Consider the following 19,775-nt stretch of genomic DNA (forward strand, 5'->3'; position numbering starts at 1 on the left):
ATAGTATTCCATAAACCGAAGATCACAATTGTCTCATTTTCTTCGTTGTCCTTCATAGAGTTGACTATAAGTTAAAGGTTCTGAGGTTCACAGCTACAGTGTGAAATAGCTTTTTCTGGGTGGAATGCTCTCATTGAAATTTAACTGCTTGATTACAGGCAAAACATTTCCATCACAAGGCCAGGAAAAAGCTTTGTCAGGCTCAAATTTTCATTTCGCAGGGTTGTTAAACCTCTTATTTACATGCTAAATTATTCTATTACAAGGTGAGGAAATAGCTTTTTCCAGCTCAAAATGTTATTTCACAGGGTAGCTAACCATCATATTTACAGGCTAAATTATTCTATCACTAGGTGAGGAAATAGCTTTTTCCAGCTCAAAATTTCATTTCACAGGGTAGCTGACCATCATATTTACAGGCTAAATTATTCTATCACTAGGTGAGGAAATAGCTTTTTCCAGCTCAAAATTTCATTTCACAGGGTAGCTAACCATCATATTTACAGGCTAAATTATTCTATCACTAGGTGAGGAAATAGCTTTTTCCAGCTCAAAATTTCATTTCACAGGGTAGCTAACCATCTTATTTACAGGCTAAATTATTCTATCACTAGGTGAGGAAATAGCTTTTTCCAGCTCAAAATTTCATTTCACAGGGTTGTTAAACTTCTTATTCACAGACTAAATTTTTCCATCGCAAGGTCAGGGAATGGCTTTTTCCAGTTCTTAGTTGCATTCACAAGGCCGATAAATAGCTGTTTCTTCACCATGTTTTTATCATCATGAGGTCAGAGAAAAGGATAGCACTATAAATAAAACCAAATTTACAGGTGGGGAAAGTGTCTTGTAATCAGTTATTTCTCGACCATGTGATTTCTATTTCCAACCTAGGGACAGTGGTCAACATCTCAGGTCGGTAAATTAGTCAGGAAAACTCACTTTCTATAGGTGTCGATTTTGTGTTTCACTACCTTGTATTTTTTATTTTTTTCCTGTGTAATCAATAATAATTGATATTGATACGAGAAGGTACTCTTTTGTGCCTAATTGTGGGTCGAATAAGCAGGGGGTGGGTACTCTAGGAGAACATCCATAAAATGGGGGGTCATAATTAAGCGATTCGGGGTGATTATCTTTAATTATATATTATATTTAATATCTACCTTTTTCTAGAAAAACTTAAGTACTAATAACAAAAAAATGAAATATAAAAGCTAATAAAACTGGTAATGTCAGAGGTAAAATTTCTGTCAATGATCAATCTTTGTATGTCTAGTCATGAACTTGATGTTACCTTATTAATGGAACTAATTTTTGCGGGAACTAATTTTTGCAGTGCAAAATAAAATTGAAAAAGTCGTATTTTGCAGGAATTAATTTTTGTGGTTTTGCCCTTTTTTGGACAAATTTCTTTCATTTTCCTAGTAAACAAACAATAGGAAATTCCAACATATTTCAGATTAGTAAAGATTTTCAAAATTCAACTTTTGCTAGTATAGAAGATTTTCTTTTACTTACTATTGAAATATCACTAAATTGATCCCTGAACTCCTTCAACAAACTAAAGAAATCATGTAAGCAATGAAGTCACAAGTCTTGAAATGTTCTACTTTCAATTTCAGGAAACAATTGCAAATATCACAGAATTTGGTCACCAAATCCTTGATGATATTAACCAAACTATTGATACTGGCATCTTCGACAATGAATGGATTGTGTTCAAATTGGAAACATTCAAAAAACTTTTAAGTACTGCTGTTAGCATATATGATATATGCGAGGAGCCAATAAATAGAATCATGTCTATCATAGATTTGCTACAAACTGTTCCTCGCCAAGAGACAAATAAACCATCAGGAATCTCAGACATGCATCAATCACATTCAAGTAAACCTGGGCGGCCAAAAATTCTTATTGACTGTGAAAAGCTTGATTACTTATTCAATTTAAACTTCACAGCAAACGATATTGCAAACTTTTTTGGTACTAGTAGGTTAGTTGATTTGTTTCATGATTGATATGACTGAAATTTGGCGAGAAAAAAACTTCTTAAAGGGACATTTAAAAAGTGCGTTTGTCGCCGAGGGGGGGGGTGGGGTCAGCCAAAAAGCGAACGAAAATGAGCAGAGAGTACTGTAGTCAAGCTTGTCAGTACGTTTACCTTTTTGAGGGGGGGGTGTGCTCGTAAAGTCCAATACTAATTCTGTTGTTAACTTAGTTGTCCACTTTGTATTAGTTTGACTCATAGCATTTTATATACATTGCATATACATAAAATATTTCGTCTTTCTTGTAAGAAGAACCAATATATTTTGGAGATCAAGAAAATAATGATAAAAAAAAGTCGGAACAGGAATTTAAAAGCTTTTGCATTTTTTTCTTGGAAACTAATTTTTGCAGTATCAGTGAATTTTGGCTGTTACTTAAATTATTTCACCAAATTTTTCTAATTCTGTAGATTCTGCGGTTAAGGCCAGCAAAATAAAAAAACTTACAAAAATTCGTTCTTTAAAAAAATATATTTTGTTTGTTTTTTAATTTCTATATGTTTAGAGACACTTTTAATCGTTTTTTAGAAGAACAATATGTCGGAGGTTATCAGAAAAATCAATGTCAATCGTCGATACGTATTCTAAAATGTCAGATTCTCAATTAGACGAATGTGTAAAAAATATTCTTGACGAGTTTCCCAGAACTGGATACCGCAGAATGAAGGGGTTTTTACAATCAAATGGACACAGGGTACAAGAGAAAAGAGTTCGGGCTTGTATGCATCGAGTAGGTTTGGAAGGAGTGTTAAGCAGGTAAGAACATTTCCTTTAATCTTAAAGTCATTGATTGATATGTGTTCTTGTTCTTCTTGTTGGATTGTACACAGGAAAAAAATCATTGAATCCCAAACTTGTGAATTTCAATTTGCATACATCCGACAATTGTCTTTCTTTTGTTATCTTCAGTTTGGGATTCTGAGATAGTGTACCTTAAAGGAAGAAATTTTGGCGGAAAGAAAATTTGGCAGATTTGGCGGATTTGGCTGAAATCCGCCAAATTAAGTTCCCGCCAAAATTTCTTTTTTCCACCATCCGCCAAATTAAATTCCCGCCAAATTAAACATTTTGAAAATAAAATCTCTTTTAAGGTGTTTTTGCTATTTTTTCGCTGTTTTGACGCCATCTTAAGGTTAAATTTTTAAGCGAAGTTTTTTCGTCCATCCGCCAAATTAAATTCCCTCTGAAAAAACTTTTTTGGCCATCCGCCAAATTAAATTCCCGCCAAAATTTCTTCCTTTAAGGTATTTGGGATGCTGTATTTCACACTTTGTGTTAAGATTTAGGTTTTAAATTGTATATGCTTTAGAAAAAGGTAAAAGCACAATGGGAAAAAGTCGATTTTGGAACAACGACAACGACCACCAAACTCTAACACTGTAAACTCGCCTCGACAGCAAAACCTATTCTTGAATTTTCTTTTGGCTTGGAGTTTCTTTCTTAGATAATGATTTGTCTAAGACTACAGCATACCTTAAAGGAAGAAATTTTGGCGGAAAGAAAATTTGGCGGATTTGGCGGATTTGGCTGAAATCCGCCAAATTAAGTTCCCGCCAAAATTTCTTTTTGCTGCCATCCGCCAAATTAAATTCCCGCCAATTTTAAATTTTCTCATATTTCATTCAATTTTTCACTATTTATGCCCCATAAGAGTATTTTTAACATTTTCACCTTGATTTTGAACCTTGAAATCCATCGTCCGCCAAATTAAATTCCCGCCAAAATTAATTTTATTGCTGATACGCCAAATTAAATTCCCTCTGAAAAAACTTTTTCGGCCATCCGCCAAATTAAATTCCCACCAAAATTTCTTCCTTTAAAAAAGGTAGTCTAATTTCTACCCAGATTTTGTGTTCCAGAAGCGCCCATGTTGTGGTAAAAGCGTAAAAAGAGCATTAAAATGGCATTTGTAGACTTTTGGAAAATGAAAAAGAGCACTTTATTAGGGGAGAAATTCTGATTTTCGTAAATTATTGTTTTACTTTCAGGTCAACTGAGTTAAAAACAGTCCGGAGAAGAAAATACAACGTCAAAGGTACAAATGTATTGTGGCACATTGACGGCAACCACAAGCTTATTAAGTAATTTTTTAATTTTTCATCTGTCTTCTTTGTCAATCTGAGCTACTTAGAATTGATTTTCGTTACTTTTAAACTAAATAATGCGTGTAAAAATAGTGATAACGCTGAAAATTATCGAGGAAACGTCTGGCTTTGCTCATATACCTTAAGGGCGCGTTTTTTCGCGTTTTTCGCATTTTTTCGCGAAAGTTTCTGCCAGGTAAGAAATTAAACAAGAAATTCGCGAAAGTTAATTTCGCGGAAAACAAATTTTTCAATAAAGTTTTTGCTACTAAAATTGAACATTTACAAACAATCGTGAAAGTTTCTGCCGTAAAATTTTTTCACAAAGTAAAAAATCGCGAAACTTAATTCGCGAAATTTCGCGACTTTTCGATCTCCAGAAACTTTCTGCCGGCGAAAGTTTCTGCCCTTAAAGTATGTTCAACTTTTTCTTTCATTTTAGATGGGGATTGGTTATCCATGGAGGAATCGACGGCTATTCTAGAAGGATAGTTTTTTTAAATTGTTCTTCAAATAATAAAGCGTCAACTGTTGCCTCGTTATTTGAAAATGCAGTTGGGACCTATGGTTTGCCAAGTAGAGTTAGAGCTGATATGGGAAGTGAAAATGTTGATGTTGAACGGTGAGTGTTTCACAGTTTTTTAACATGATTCTCAAAAGAAGTTGTTTATCAAAAAGTAAGATCCTGGTGCTTTGAGCTCTCTACATTCTTCTTGTGTAGAGTTAGGCCATGTTATTTTGAAATAAGACTATTTGATTCTACTTGGACTATGACTATTTAATAGAACTTGAGGATTTTCTATATATCCTCAATATATGAATTCTGTTTTGTCTTTTTCTGGACACACTGCGGTGCGGCTCTTGCAAATAATATAGATATGATAACTTGATGAATCTATTCTACATTTCAGATACATGAATTTGCGACGTGGATTAAACAGAGGAAGTTTCATTGCTGGTAGAAGCGTTCACAACCAGAGGATTGAACGTCTCTGGAGGGACGTCTACTACGGATGCACTGGGTTTTTTTATGACTTGTTCGAATGCTTAATGGATAATAGACTGTTAAATGTTGAAAACGTTATTCACATGTGGGCTCTCCATTATGTTTTCATCTCAAGAATTAATCAAGTATTACTGAAATTCATGTCAGGATGGGAGAATCATTCACTTTCAAGTGAAAAACAACGAACACCGATACAATTGTGGGTGATTGGCTTGAACAGTGATATGTTTGAAGAACCTGAACAGGTAACAAAGCATTCATAACGTTCGAAAATATTTTGATTGCCCACTCAACCGTCATGACAACAGACGTTCGATTTTGACGTTCGAAACGCTAGAAAGGCTTCTTTTTTGACGTCAATCCAAAATGAATCCGGGTGTAAAAGTTACTTTTTAGCGTTTTTAATCGCAATTTTGTTGTGAAACTTTTGAAAGAATTTCTGTGTACTTTCGCAAAAATAATCAATCTTTAGCGAAAAATGTCAAACTCGGGAAATAATGTCTTTACTTAATATTTTATCGGGCAACATCATAGAATCTTGACCTCCGTCTAGCGTATCGCCCTCACAAGCTCGGGCTACACTTTGACGTCGGTCAAGATTCTACGGTATTGCCCTCCAAAACATTTAGTATAGGGTTAGTATTGACTTTTTTCTTTTTAGTTGGAGTATTATGGGGTCGATTGGGAAGGGCCGATCAATACGCAACCAAGGAGTGAAGTGAACTTAATGGAACCTGCGTGCCCATTACAAGAAAGAGATTTCATGGAACTGCAAAGACTTGTTGATCCTACAAGTGAAAGTGCTGACTACGGAGTAGACTTATATAAAAAAACTCTCGAATATATTTATCGAAAGATTATGTAATTTATTCTAATTAATCATCAAAATATACCAATGAGATATTGAGCACAAACTCTTTTTATCAAATCTTCGTCATTCAAGGCATACCATAAAACTTTCTGCACAAACTCTTTTTATCAAACCTTCGTCATTCAAGGCATACCATAAAACTTTCTGCAAACTTTGAGGGTGTTTGAGCTACAAAATTTCTTCTTTTAATAAGGTATAGTTTGGGGTTGCAAAAAGTTTCAAAATCTATTGAAAATTGATCTTTCTTCTAAATACACAATTTTAGCTGTTAGACTGCTTTTGAAAAATGTCTTTCAATTGGTTTTATAATTTTTGGGTTGGTGGCCAACATTTTGTTGCTTTCTTCACCCAAAAAACGGCGGTATTTTTGACTGTTTTTCTCGATTTAAAAAAAGTATTAGAACATAATAACTACATTAAGGGAAGAAAGTTTCGCGAAAAAAAATAATAAAATTAACACTTTTAAGTCATATTACCCTAAATTTCGGACCGAAAATGCGTTAAACCGTGAAATTTTTTTAATTTTCAAAAATTTCTTCTCTTGAGATACCTTATCGGGGAAAAATGGTCATGGTTTTATTTAATTAGTCGGGGAATAACTTCGACGTTTACGACACTCTTCCCCGACCATCCCCCGACAAGGTATTTTCCTCAGGTGATAACGAGTTTATAAAAATGCTATGCTCCGGTTAAAGGTGATTCCGGATTTTGACAGTAGTATTTACAACAATGGGTAAGAGAAGTGTCAACATGTGAGATTTTGCCAGAAGTCACGGGTCGATCACCAGACAGACAGACAAACAGAATTCGTCAGATTCTAACTTTTCGTTTTATTTCTGATCAGTAACGGGTATGCTTAGGCGTACAACTTTCGGGAGCTAAAACTTTCGCGATATTAGCTAAATTTATGTATTTGAAATTTCTTAACAGGGCAATTCGCTAAAGTTTATGAAAGCTAAAATTCTATTAAAAGATGAAAATGATAACATTGATCAAAATTTCAGCATATTTTTAGTACTGAAAGCCTCAAAGAACAACTGTTTTAATCGGATACAAGAAGCCTTTGTCATGTTAAGCCAATTTTCATTGCCAATGTCGTAAATTTCGCAATTCTTCGACCACACTAAAGTTTCTGCTTGGGAAAATTTGTACGCCGAAAGTATACTGAAACAATATACAACAACGATAATAAGTACCCAAAAACATTAATTTACATTTTAAAAACATCAAAAGTGAAGTAACAAAAGCCGCTATAAAAACGATTATGATAACAAAAATAAATATCATTTTTGTGTCACGGCACTGGACAATAAATATAAACAAAAGATTAAAAAGTCGTGCTTGTTCTAGTAAATAAAAATATCAGAAAATTTTCAATTTTGCGAAAATGTCAGCAAGCAAAATGATAACAAAAATAATTATCCTTTTTTGTGTTATGGTACCTTAAAGGAAGAAATTTTGGCGGATTTGGCCAAAATCTGCCAAGTTCCCGCCATTTTGTTCAATTTTTCACTATTTTTGCCCAAAAAGGGTGTATTTTGAACATTTTCACCTTGATTTTGAACTTTAAAATCCATCATCCGCCAAAATTAGTTTTATTGCTGATCCGCCAAATTAAATTTCCTCTGAAAAAACTTTTCCGGCAATCGGCCAAATTAAATCCCCGCCAAAATTTCTTCCTTTAAGGTACCGGATAGTAAATAGTAAATATGAACAAAAGTTAAAAAATTTTTCCAACATCCCCGTTCAATTTGACGCCCGTTTTTAAGCACCTGAGAGTAGATACAACTCAAAAACTTTTTAAAAAGGTGTCATCATTAAAACCATGAAAAAAATATCGAATTTTTATTAAAAGTAACTTCAATTTGTTATTTATAAAAATATGTCCGTCCCACGCCTACTTGCTAGTGTCTCATTACCATACCCCCTAAGGTTCTGACGTCTCTTATGAACGGGCCCCTCATAAAAATAAATAAAAATGTTTAAAACAAAGATGAACTCTAAAAGTCGAAAGCTAAAAAGTTAAATAAAAGTTCACTCAAGCAAGTGTAAATTTGCTTGAATTCATAACCATGTCTTCCAAAAAGTTATTTGTGAATTCTTTCTCGTTCAAATACCTTGGCGTGATGGGTAGCGAAACCTCACAAGCGCAGCTATTAGCAGAGCTGCGCCTCCCAGGCTGAGAATGGATAAATTTCACTGAGTATTTTGTCTCACTATACAACGGCAGGTACTTTGAACCGGTTATATACTTCAATACATCGGCTAAAGAGACAATTTTGATCGTAATCTTCTCCGATTCAAACTCTTGCATATCTACTTCGATTTGGGAATCTTCCAAATTTTCAAACATGGTTAGAAAGTTGAAGAAAACATTTCCCTCCAATCGACGCTCTTCCTTGTCTTCAGAATAATGTGTCATGTTGTTCTAAAAATAAAACGATAAAAATGTCCAAGTTTAAGAAGAACTCTTGTGTGCTTAATTGTAGGGGGGTCACTTTCCATTTTTTGGGAAAACATTGCCAAATTTAATTTTTTTTTAAATTGCCTTCAGTGCGAGCAACACTTTAAAAGCCATTTATTATCCATTACAAATGTACATTTGAACCACTTTTTAGGGGGGGGGGGGTGACGCCTTCCTTCCAAAAAAACCGAAGGGGACTGGAAATTTTCCTCAAAAAATATAGGATAAGGGGGGGGGGGTCAGAATGAAGCCCTCTTTTCTGGTCAGGATTGTGTATCTTTTTAAATTTTAGTACTTTCAAAGGGGAAATTTGCCCAATTTACAATGCATTTCCAATTTTTAAGGCAGTTTTAGTGTGACATTTGATTGGTAGGCAGTCAAAGCATGCAGTATTTTTCAAGCTTGAAAAGCACATAAACCTTGGGGATTGGCATTTTTCAAGGTGTAGTTAGATTTTGTATTTTTTGTAAACCGTTGTTAAAATTTTCACATAAAAATCGTTTGAAAAATCAAATCAAAATCATTTCGAAATTTTAGCAAGCATTGACGAAGCCATTAATGAGTTATCTCGAAATACTTCCTTGTTGCTAACCTCGTAAATTCTCAGGATGATATTATTATAACTAAAGCTCAGAAGTATTGACGTCTAGAAGATTTTTGTTATTTGTACTGATCCCAGGTTTTGAGAACACAAAAGTACTATATCTCGAATGTTATTTGAATTACCTTAAATAATCTTTTCACAGGGTCAGCACCTATTAGCTTTTCGTCATACACAAACTCCTTTCTGAATTCTTGATGGCATTTTAATGTCGAAAGAACGTGACCAGTTTCAAGACCACTTAAAAATTGGTTGATTTCTTGGTGCGAACATGAAATGACATAATGGTATGCCATGGTTTTAATTAGTTCATCTTTTTGGTAAAAAGATACTGTGGAAGCCATATAACCAGAGTCGAATCTTTCCATAAAGTCCCCCATTAGCTCTTGAAAAGATTTCTCATCATGGCATGCCGCGATTTTTTGAAGTTTCTGTTTAATTTCTGGATCCGCAATCTCGTCAATGGTTGGCTCTGCGTTTCCGGTTAAAATGAAATCGGTCAAAGACTGGCAAAAATACCGTGGACCACAACATCCGTGGACCAAAGCCAGTGCAGTTAGGTATCCAAAAATTTGATATTCTTTATTTTGAAGTCTGACCAGATCGTGGACAAATGTATATCTTCTCGTCTCTCCGTGGACCAATTTACCTATATATAGGTCGAATAGTTCACAAAAATACTCTCTGGTTGGTCCACCATTGTCTGCAGCATCTTCATCAGTGAAATCAAGATTTAGAGGAACGAGTCCTTTTTTAAAGATTCTTGAAATTTTTGCGGTTGTGTCCTCATATAATTTAGACCGTCTTATTGTGATGTCAGATCGATCTTTAATATCTATGTTGACAGTGTCTGAAAAATTTATAATACCAAAGTTCGATGATCTCATCATACATCTCACTATCAGCATATTTCGTGCATGACTTTGTGCCACAAGTTGGGCAATTCAAACTTCTTTCCATCCATTCATTTAGACATTCACTGTGAAACCTGCATTTACAGGATATCAGGTGTGATGGCGAGTTATCAATCACTTCTCGACAAATGTCACAAATTGCCCATTCCTTGATGGCAGGTTTCCTATTAAAAGAAAATTTTAAAGAAGGTCTAAGCTTGAGTCGGCAAGTACCTATTATCTTACTACTTTATCAAGAATTGGGGGCATTGTGAGCATGCGATACACCTTCGTTAACAAAAAAGTGATTCTGAAAAATAGAAAAATAAGAAAAAAGTCACCCTCAACGAAAAAAAATTGATCGAGCTTCTGAAAACGTGTATATAAAAGTGCTATGAACAGTTTTGTCAGAAATAAAAATCTTTGTTTGTAAATCTTAAAGATAAAGAAAAAAAGGAAATTTAGCTCAAAGATTGCTTAGTAAAAATGTTCCTTAGCAATTGACAAAAACAAAAGCCATCATTTTTACAGAAACGTTTGATAAATTTTTTTTCACAAAAAACAACATGAAGCTTCTGTTATTTCATTTTATTTTAAAAACATTTGGTAGGATCAACCTATACAAAATTACATATTGTACATTGTTTTTTTTTGAATAATTTTGGAATATTTTCTCGTTGCTTGGGCTACTAAAATTTTGAAAGAATTTCAAATATGCATTGCCAATATTTAGCAAAGATATGCTGGTGCAACCTTAAACACCAATTTTCAGATTTTTATCAGACAACCAGAGACAACACCTTCTTTAAAGCGATACACCAGTTAATAAAAACCTGTATTGAAGAAAATATAGACTTTTAACTTACATCATGTTGTATCGGGAAACAGCAGCTGCAAGATTAGAAGTAGCGTCAATAGTGCCAGTTTCACTAAAAATTAAAAAAGTGTGCAATACAGAAACGGTCTAAGGTTATTTAGTTTAATAATAAAAGACAATCTGTATAAGTAGAACTGTTCAACATAATATCATATTTTGAACATATTAGCCACACAGCTTCAACTTCAGTATCTTTCAAATTTATTAAAAAACTGCACTGGACAAAATTTTTTGCAGTTACTACAGAAATTGGCAGTTACTACATAAAATTGTTAAACCTTAGTCACCCTTAGTCTGCAGTGTAACTGCTTTTCAAAAATCAAATAGTGGACCACCACACAGTATTAACTGTCATAGTGTTTTAGAGTGACTGATTGCCCCCCCTGGAATTTAATCCGAAACAGATGATAAAGCAACAAAGTACCATCTGTACAACCAAAAAATTCTTTGATTATTTGGAGCATCAACACCAACAAAATGTAAAAATATCCATAAGAAAACATAGTGCGGAAAGGGGTCTGATCCCCCCTTCTTGAATGATCCCCCCCCACTTCTTGGCATCCCCCCCCAACCTTTAAAAATACCTATCCCCCAAGGATTTCGGGCTAAATTTTTTTATGGTAAAAAGGGAAGGGAAACAGTAAAGAAAAATTAAGTCTGGCAAATATATACCACTTTTTAGTGAAAATAAAGAACTTCCTTTCATGCAGACCAAATTTCATAACAGTGCTGGAAAATAATCTACAATATATGTAAGCCCCCCCCTTCTTAAACGATCCCCCTCCCCCCTCCTTGCTATCCCCCCCCCTTTTTAGTGAAAATTTCTGATCCCCCCCCCCTTCTTCACTTTTTTGGAAGGTGTCTCTCCCCCCCTTAAATAAGGGGGGGGGGTCGTCGAACTATGGAAAATGAGGACTAAAACTTACACTGGTGAAATTGGTCTTGCTTGTGTGCTCATTAATGAATTTGTTGCTGTGTTGGTTGTTCTTGTCTCTGCAGCTGTCAATCTTGAAGATTGACTAATTCTGAAAATAAAAATTCAAACGTTTTCACTTCAGGCATTTTATTAAGACCAAAATTTTAAATGTTTCATGTTTCCAAAAAACTTCATCTCTGTGTATAGATCAAGAAAATGTTGCATGCAAGAGGAGGATTAAAACTCACACTGGTGAAATTGGTCTTGCTTGTGTGTTCATTAATGAATTTGTTGTTGTGTTGGTTGTTCTTGACTCTGCAGCTGTCAATCTTGAAGATTGACTAATTCTGAAAATAAAAATTCAAAAGTTTCCACTTCAGGCATTTTAAGACCAAAATTTTAAATGTTTCATGTTTCCAAAAAACTTCATCTCTGTGTATGGATCAAGAAAATGTTGCATGCAAGAGGAGGACTTAAACTCACACTGGTGAAATTGGTCTTGCTTGTGTGTTCATTAATGAATTTGTTGTTGTGTTGGTTGTTCTTGTCTCTGCAGCTGTCGATCTTGAAGATTGCCTAGTTTTGAAACGAAAAAGTTTACATTATTTTTGCCAAGAATCATGCTCAAAGACTACTATAAAAGAGCTTAAAGTTTGCTATGCTAAAAAAGATGAATCACAACTTATTCCACTACCTCATGGTGCCATAAAATAGAGAATAGGGGTAAAAAACATAAAAAAAAATTTCTTGAATTTCATGACTGGAAACAAGCTCCAATTAGGGTCTACTAATACAAAATACTTATTTCATTTCATGGAAACAAGAAAAATGCCTTCCTTTTTACTAAAAGACGTTTACTAAAAAAAGTTTCCAATACTTCATTTCAAATTTGAGAAGAAAATTCCTTGAAAAAATAAAAATCATAATCATCCGAATAAAACATAGATACAGGAAACAAAAACCTACCTCAATGCATTTCTAGTTGTTGTATGGAATGATGTCTGAAGTCTGCTAGATGTTGTTGATGTGGAATGACTGCTAGCTCTAAAAAGAAAAAGTTTCCAATAATTCATTTCAAATTTGTGAATGTAATTCCTTGAAAAGAAATCATGGTCATCTGAACAAAACATTGACTTGACAAAGACACATAAGCGTCGACATATCGTAAAAATTGTGTTATTTTTTGTTTTGATGAACAAAACATTAGATCAGTGAAATCAAAACCTACACTGATGCATTTCTAGTTGTTGTGGAATGACTGCTATCATCTTCTTTTCTAGGAGACAAAGGTTTCTAAAATAAAAAGGGAAAATAATTACTGCATATTGAAAGTATATTTGAGGCTCAAATTTATATTTGATAGCAATTTAAAAAAATAAAACCATGGTGAGAGCAATTTAATTGAATGATCTAGGGGTCAGACCAAGCCTAACTTTTCTACAAACAAACTGAAACAAATAAGGAGAATAAAATTCTACTGCAGTAAATTTTACAAAGTAGTTATTTGAAAGAATCATATTTTTCTTATTTTTATATTTTACCAACCGACCCATATTTTTCAAAACGATTTACCCGTAGAACAGCAAATTCTTAATACCTTGTTGCAACTCTTGGTGTGTTCCTCTAAAAGGGCTAGTTCGATTATATCTCCACAAAACTGACAATCAACCGTTGGTGAATTGTAAGAAGGCTAAAAAAAAGAAAATTAAAAATATAAAAAAGTTAGACTTTCACACTTGTTTAATTTTTTATAGTTGTTCTAACAAATTTTACCAAGAAAGAAGAGAATCTTTCTAAAGAGAAGGGTTTCAATTGCTCATTATAAAAAATACAAAGGAAAAGAAACTAACCTTTACTACTGCTGTCATGTCGAGAGTATGCTGGATTGGTACAATGTAAATTGTTGAGTGAGATACATTACAGTTATCCCTTAAATATGGGACAGAGTAACCACAAGGACCAAGTTCAATCCGTTGGAGTTGTCGCTTACCACTCCCACCACCAGTTGCTTTGTACAGCATAAACCGCCCTGAACAAATGCAGAGCTTTGGAAACTCCTCTTCCAAGTTTAATTGTAAGTCAAGGTGACTTGCTGTGTTGGGCATCTGTATTCGTTTTTTCCCAAGCCCTGCGTTACCATATAAAAAGTATTGGGAGGATGATGGAGTGTGTGTAGCACCTTTTTCTGATAAACAAAAAAACGTTGCTGTCCATGTCTTTTTGGGAGTGAAGGATCTTTTTGCAGGTGGACCACCTTGATTTGGCTGATAAACACTCCTGAATAAAAATGTATAAAAATTGTAAAGACTTTTTTCTTCAGAAATTTCAGGCATAATTGATGTTTAATCCCGACAGGGGACTAAAGTTCGATCCCGAAAAGATAAGAAGGAAGAAACTATAATTCTGGACTAAACTGCAATTATTATATAGAAATCATAGTTCGGGACTAAACTGCAATTATTATATAGAAACCATAGTTTGGGACTAAACTGCAATTATTATATATATAGAAACCATAGTTCGGGACTAAGCGGGACTAAGCTGCAATTACTATATAAGAAACTTTAAGTCGGGATTAAACTAGTAGTAAAATAGTAAAATTAATATTAAATGTTTTATATCTTTGTCACTTGGCAATGCACGAGAAAGAAAATCAGTGACCTATATGATTCGTATTTTGTATTATTTATTTATAGACATGTAATAGAAATTTATTTAAAAGCTGTCGTAAAATGTGAAATTAGTCATTCAAATATAAAGAGTGGATCGTTATATGATACGAATCTCAACTTTGTTTTGTCAAATCCTTCATTTTCAAGATTAATCAGAGCAAATCATAGGGTATTTGAGAAAAAACTAAAACACCCTTTACGTTTTCCAATTCACAATGTTCTGAGTGTAAATCAGTGTTTTTAACCGGTCACCGGTTTATGTAAATCGTATTGTACTGTATTTTCCAAGTAAGTTTCTTTTTTTTTGTGTTGAGATCTGAAGTCAAAATTTGGACTGTTAAAATTTGATCCCCGTGAGGGACTAAACAACAATTATGCCAAATTTCACATACCTTAATCTTTTTTTCTACTTTTTAATAAGAGGACCGATGATCAATGATATCAATCGAACAATATTAAACGATAGGTGTTTGATTCCTGAACCAAATTTATAATTGAAATTGAACTGAAGATTTTACAGCAAAGTTCGATAGGTCCAGACGATGTCAATCGAACGGGACCAAGGATCAAATCAATCAAACCAAATCGAACGCAATTGAATCTCAATCAAATATTACCGCATTTTTCACATTTGATTTTGGTTTGATTGATATATCGAGCGTAATCGACGAACATCGAATATAATCGACAGAAATTGAACATGATCGACGAGCAATCGAACGGCAAATTTCAATCGAACCAATCAAATAATACCCAGAATTTTGCCCTCCGACAATCAAATTTCAATTGATTGACTGCGTTCAATCTGGTTTGATTGGTTTGATTGTTGATCCTGTTTGATTGAGATTGTCAATACACCTTTTCCGTAATTCAAACTTCTCAGAATTGGCCCGGGAATATAAGCGCTCAAGCGTTGTGTGTCTAAAATTTCAAGGGAGGTAAAAAAAATGCGTTTTGGTCGTAAAGTCTGATCATTTGACAATCTCACGTCTCAATTGAACGGGATTGACGATTGAATCAATCAAACCAAATCGAACTCATTTGATCGATTGAAATTCGATAGTCGAATGCGCAATCGAATCTCAATCAAAATTTACCGCAATTTTTGGATTTGATTGCGGTTTGATTGAGACTTCGAACATAATCGACAAGCATCGAATATAATCAGCGAACATGGAATATAATCAATGAAAATCGAATATAATCGACGGAAATCGAACATGATCGACCACGAGTAATCGAATGCAATCGAACGGCATAATTCAATCGAACCAATCGAATATTACCCAGAATTTGGTTGTTCGGTTGAGATTCCATGCGTTTGACAATCGAATTTCAATTCATCGATTGCATTTGATTTGGTTTGATTGATTCGATCGTTGATCCCGTTCAATCGCTGTCTGGTTATGAAAATTAAGGGTTTGGGTCTGTGGGTGGGTTGACATCTCCTGGCATGGAGGATCTGCAGATAAAGTCAAAAACCAGCCAAGGGGTGGTTGCACTTTCAAAAAAGGTTGTCCACGCTCGCTCTGGTCTGCCACCCCCACGCTAACACAACCCACTGACACTGAATCAAGTGTGAGCGGAGGTAGTGTTTAAGAAATGACAGTGCAGTGTGAAGTAAAGAGATTGCTTACCGAAAGTTTCTTGCATTTGGCACCAGCCTGTTTTCAATTTCACTCAATCTTGTATTAATTGCATCCATTTCATCCAATCTTGTCTGGTCTTGTATCTGTTAAAGTATTTTTTTTAGCTTGGTATTTTGGAAATGATTTTTACAAGAAATTGGCGCGTGAAAGGCCAGTGAAATTGGCCAGTGAAATGTGACATTCTCCAGACCAGACTTAGAGGATTGAGTAATCCGATTCCCGGGGAAATCCGAAAAAAACCGGCGACTTAAACCGGCACTCCTTCCGATTGATCTTAAAACTGAGTAGTATTACTAAACTCACTCAATCACTTGTTAAACCGACCTGATCACCTTTAAAACCGACCCGATCACCTTTAAAACCGACCCGATCACCTTTTAAACCGACCCGGTCACCTTTTAAACCGACTCGATCACCTCTTAAACCGACCCAATCACCTTTCAAACCGACCCGATCGTCTTTTAAACCGACCCAATCACTATGTAAACCGACCCAATCACCTTTCAAACCGACCCAATCAGTTACAAACCTCCGACCGTTATCTAAACTGGATGTTTTTGACACGGATACCGCTCCATACGGACAAAGGTTAATTTATAGAACCTCCACCGGGGTACCCGGAGGTAGGTCCAAAAAGGGAGTGTGCGAGCGAAGCGAGCAAGAAAATTTTGGGTTTCTGAGGTGATGAGGGGCGCCATTTTTGTTTTTTCATTTGTCAATCTTTCGATATGGGCGCCTGAAAAATCCTTCTTGGAGCCCCTTATTTTTGGGCGCCCCTTCTCAAAAGGGCTCCGCTGGGTGGGCCTGGCCCCCCTGGCCCCCCCTGCCACCACGCCACTGACTGCGGACAAGGCTTGTACATGAGAAATTGGCAAAAATCAGCACGTTGTTTTTCCAGTGTCTATAATAAATCCATGATTGCAATTTGCCTCTCATCCTCTTGTATATTTCATTATTGTCAAATTAGCTCTTGTCGAATCCTAGTGAAATGAGTTTGTTGTGTAATAGAGCTAAGAGAACGTATTTTCCTGTGTAAATTCGTAATTTAGGTCAAATTTTAAATCTCCAAGCAGATTCTGATTACTCTGCGCTGGCACGTATTAACTCTCAAGGCCATGGCTCCAGGAGAATATTTTTCATCTAGTTTTTGGATGAATATTAAATGAACTTTTCAGTGTGGTGATTGGCCAAAAAAAACATTAAAATCTGTTTTCTTTTGATTGCTTTGATTGAACAACTATGTCACACCGTCATATTTGCCGTATCCCTTTAGAGGAGAGCGTGGTGCGCAAAGGCAAAATAGATGATCTTTTATGAGATTAAATTTCTGTGAAAAATTTATAAATAAATAAATTAATCAAAAATATATTTCAAAACCAAAAAATTTTAAAAATCCATAACTCGGAGTTTCATGCTCTAAGCAATCATCAGATGTAACTAAAAAATTAAAAAGCTGTGTGAAAACATATGTTACAAAGTTGGTAAAATGCTGATTAAAAAGTCGTAAAAAAGTGATAAAATCGTAAAACTATGAATTGTCACGAAGGACATCAAATGTGTCCGTTTATTATTTGATTAAATAAATAAATTATAAATTTTTTTCTGCTGCATAAAAAATCTCATCTTGCTAAAATAAAATGACTGCTATTCCTGTATGACTATGAGTGTATGGACAGAGGAATGTAAAGAGATGGAAAAACGGCTTCTTGAAAACAATGGAAAAACGGCTCGTCATATACGAGGTATCTTGCCCTTAAGGGAGTTTATGTCGAGTAAATAGCTTTCTTTTGTTGTCGCTTTAAAAAATCTGCATTATTAGCGTGTTGTGACAAAATTCTTTTGTTTCAAGCCTGATTATGCGCAAACTTTTAGGGCTTATATTTTGGGTACACCTCTCCTATACGAAAAGGTATCTATATCTTCTTGCTCAAAATTTCCTAGCGATTCTACTGATATAACCGCATCATGACCGCACCATAATATGGAAAGCTAGAGCTCGAGAAAATTATAACTTCATCTTGATTTTACTCGACTTCTGACAGTTTTACATGAACCAATTTAATATCATTGCGTTAAGAATTTCTTTTGCTATACATTGGTAAAAATATTGCTCCTTATTCTTAAAAATTGAGCTAGTAATCGGCAAAAAAGGAAAAACAAATTTTCATTTTTATTGTCAAATCATGTAGAAACCGCCCGATTTGTATGGCGAGCCGTCTTTTCTGGACTTTCATTTAATGACCTAATCAACGTTTTTACAATAGAATTTTCAATAGAAGTGATCGTTGAACTTTGAGTAATCAGAAAAGCTGTTTTTCCATCTCTTTACATTCCTCTGTTTGAATCTTCGTTTTAAATAATTTTGAAATTATATTTCCTGTGGAATTAAAATTTCGTCAACTTTATTTCTAAGTGTGAAAAAAAAAACTCTTCAAAAGAATTTGTATATGTCAAATATTTTGCTGTGAAATATAAGATTCATCTAATATTTTATAGAAGTTTCGTCAGATATTTTTACTGTGAAAAAAATGTTGTCAAATATTTTTTGCTGTATATTATTTCGTCAAATATTTTTGCTTTGAAATAAATTTTGTTAGATATTTTTTGAAATAAATTTCGTCAGATATTTTTGCTGTGAAATTAATTTCATCCAATATTTTTGCTCTAAATTCAGATATTTTTTGTTGTGAAATAAATTTCGTCAGATATTTTAGCTGTGAAATAAATTTCGTCAGATATTTTTACAGTGAAATTAATTTTCGTCAGATATTTTTTGTTGTGAAATAAATTTCGTCAGATATTTTTGCTGTGAAATAAATTTCGTCGAATATTTTTGCTGTGAAATTAATTTCGTCAAATATTTTGCTCTGAACTAAATTTCGTCAGATATTTTTTGTTATGAAATAAATTTCGTCAGATAGTCAGATATTTTTGCTGCTGGGAATAAAATTCGTCAAACATCTCCATTGCTGTGAAAGATATTTCATCAGATATTTTTTTCTGTGAAATAAAATTTCGTCACAGATCTTGCAATGATTGATCTTACTATGATCACATCATGAATACGCTTCGTTACCTCGACTAGGACCCCAGCCCCACTGGAAATTTTCATCCAAAAATTTCGTCCCCGGTTGGGAAAACCCTGTAATTTCAGCCCCATTGGGAAATTGACTTTGATTTCGTCCCCATTTTTTAACCTTGGAACAATAAAACTTCTATCCCCATTAGGATTTCAAAAAGAATTTTTATCCTCACTGAGGTAAAAAGTACCACCTGGGCTTTGGAGTCGAGAATAGTTTCATGTATACTTTCACTTATAAATCAGTTATAAAATCTGCTTTTGCAACTAACGGAGATGCAGTGCTCTTTAGATATTAATGTAATATCGAGACATGCTAAGCTGTGGTGTTCACGGTAGAGCATGGCCCCCGGCGTGCGAATCGAATTGAGGGGGCCAAAAAATATGTTGCCCACCATGGTTGGGCGACGAAGAAAATTTTCGACTTTTCACCCTTATTTCACCCCTCTAAACGGTATATATAAGCTTTTTTAAAGTAAAAAAAAATTACTTTGCAAAATATTGGGGGGGGGCATTACCCATGACCCCCTGCCCCCCCCCCGATGAGGGCCATGTAGAGTTTTCCACCAGGAGATCCCTCATAACAATTGACCAGCAATGCATTGTCATCAATAT

General features: G+C 34.5%; 2 protein-coding genes across 2 annotated transcripts; one reads left to right on the forward strand and one right to left on the reverse strand.

Moving 5' to 3' along the window:
* The first annotated feature begins 1,171 nt into the window (after positions 1-1,171).
* Positions 1,172-6,052, forward strand: LOC136808782 (uncharacterized). The gene is made up of 7 exons (XM_067065321.1): positions 1,172-1,238; positions 1,623-1,993; positions 2,577-2,804; positions 4,037-4,129; positions 4,575-4,754; positions 5,044-5,383; positions 5,800-6,052. The coding sequence occupies exons 1-7, from the start codon at positions 1,230-1,232 to the stop codon at positions 6,001-6,003; spliced, it is 1,425 nt and encodes a 474-aa protein (XP_066921422.1). The 5' UTR covers positions 1,172-1,229; the 3' UTR covers positions 6,004-6,052.
* A 1,355-nt stretch (positions 6,053-7,407) lies between these two features.
* On the reverse strand, positions 7,408-16,660 carry LOC136808785 (uncharacterized). Its single transcript, XM_067065324.1, has 11 exons — positions 16,070-16,660; positions 13,611-14,037; positions 13,358-13,450; positions 12,989-13,053; positions 12,727-12,804; positions 12,244-12,336; positions 12,009-12,107; positions 11,771-11,869; positions 10,834-10,896; positions 9,200-10,152; positions 7,408-8,437 (listed from the first exon to the last, which is right to left on the reverse strand). Exons 1-10 carry the CDS (start codon positions 16,135-16,137, stop codon positions 9,903-9,905), a joined length of 1,335 nt encoding a protein of 444 aa, XP_066921425.1. The 5' UTR covers positions 16,138-16,660; the 3' UTR covers positions 7,408-8,437; positions 9,200-9,902.
* Between the last annotated feature and the right edge of the window lie 3,115 nt (positions 16,661-19,775).

The sequence above is a fragment of the Clytia hemisphaerica genome, unplaced genomic scaffold (assembly GCF_902728285.1).
Source record: "Clytia hemisphaerica strain Z4C2 unplaced genomic scaffold, Clytia hemisphaerica genome assembly, whole genome shotgun sequence".
Taxonomy (NCBI): domain Eukaryota; kingdom Metazoa; phylum Cnidaria; class Hydrozoa; order Leptothecata; family Clytiidae; genus Clytia; species Clytia hemisphaerica.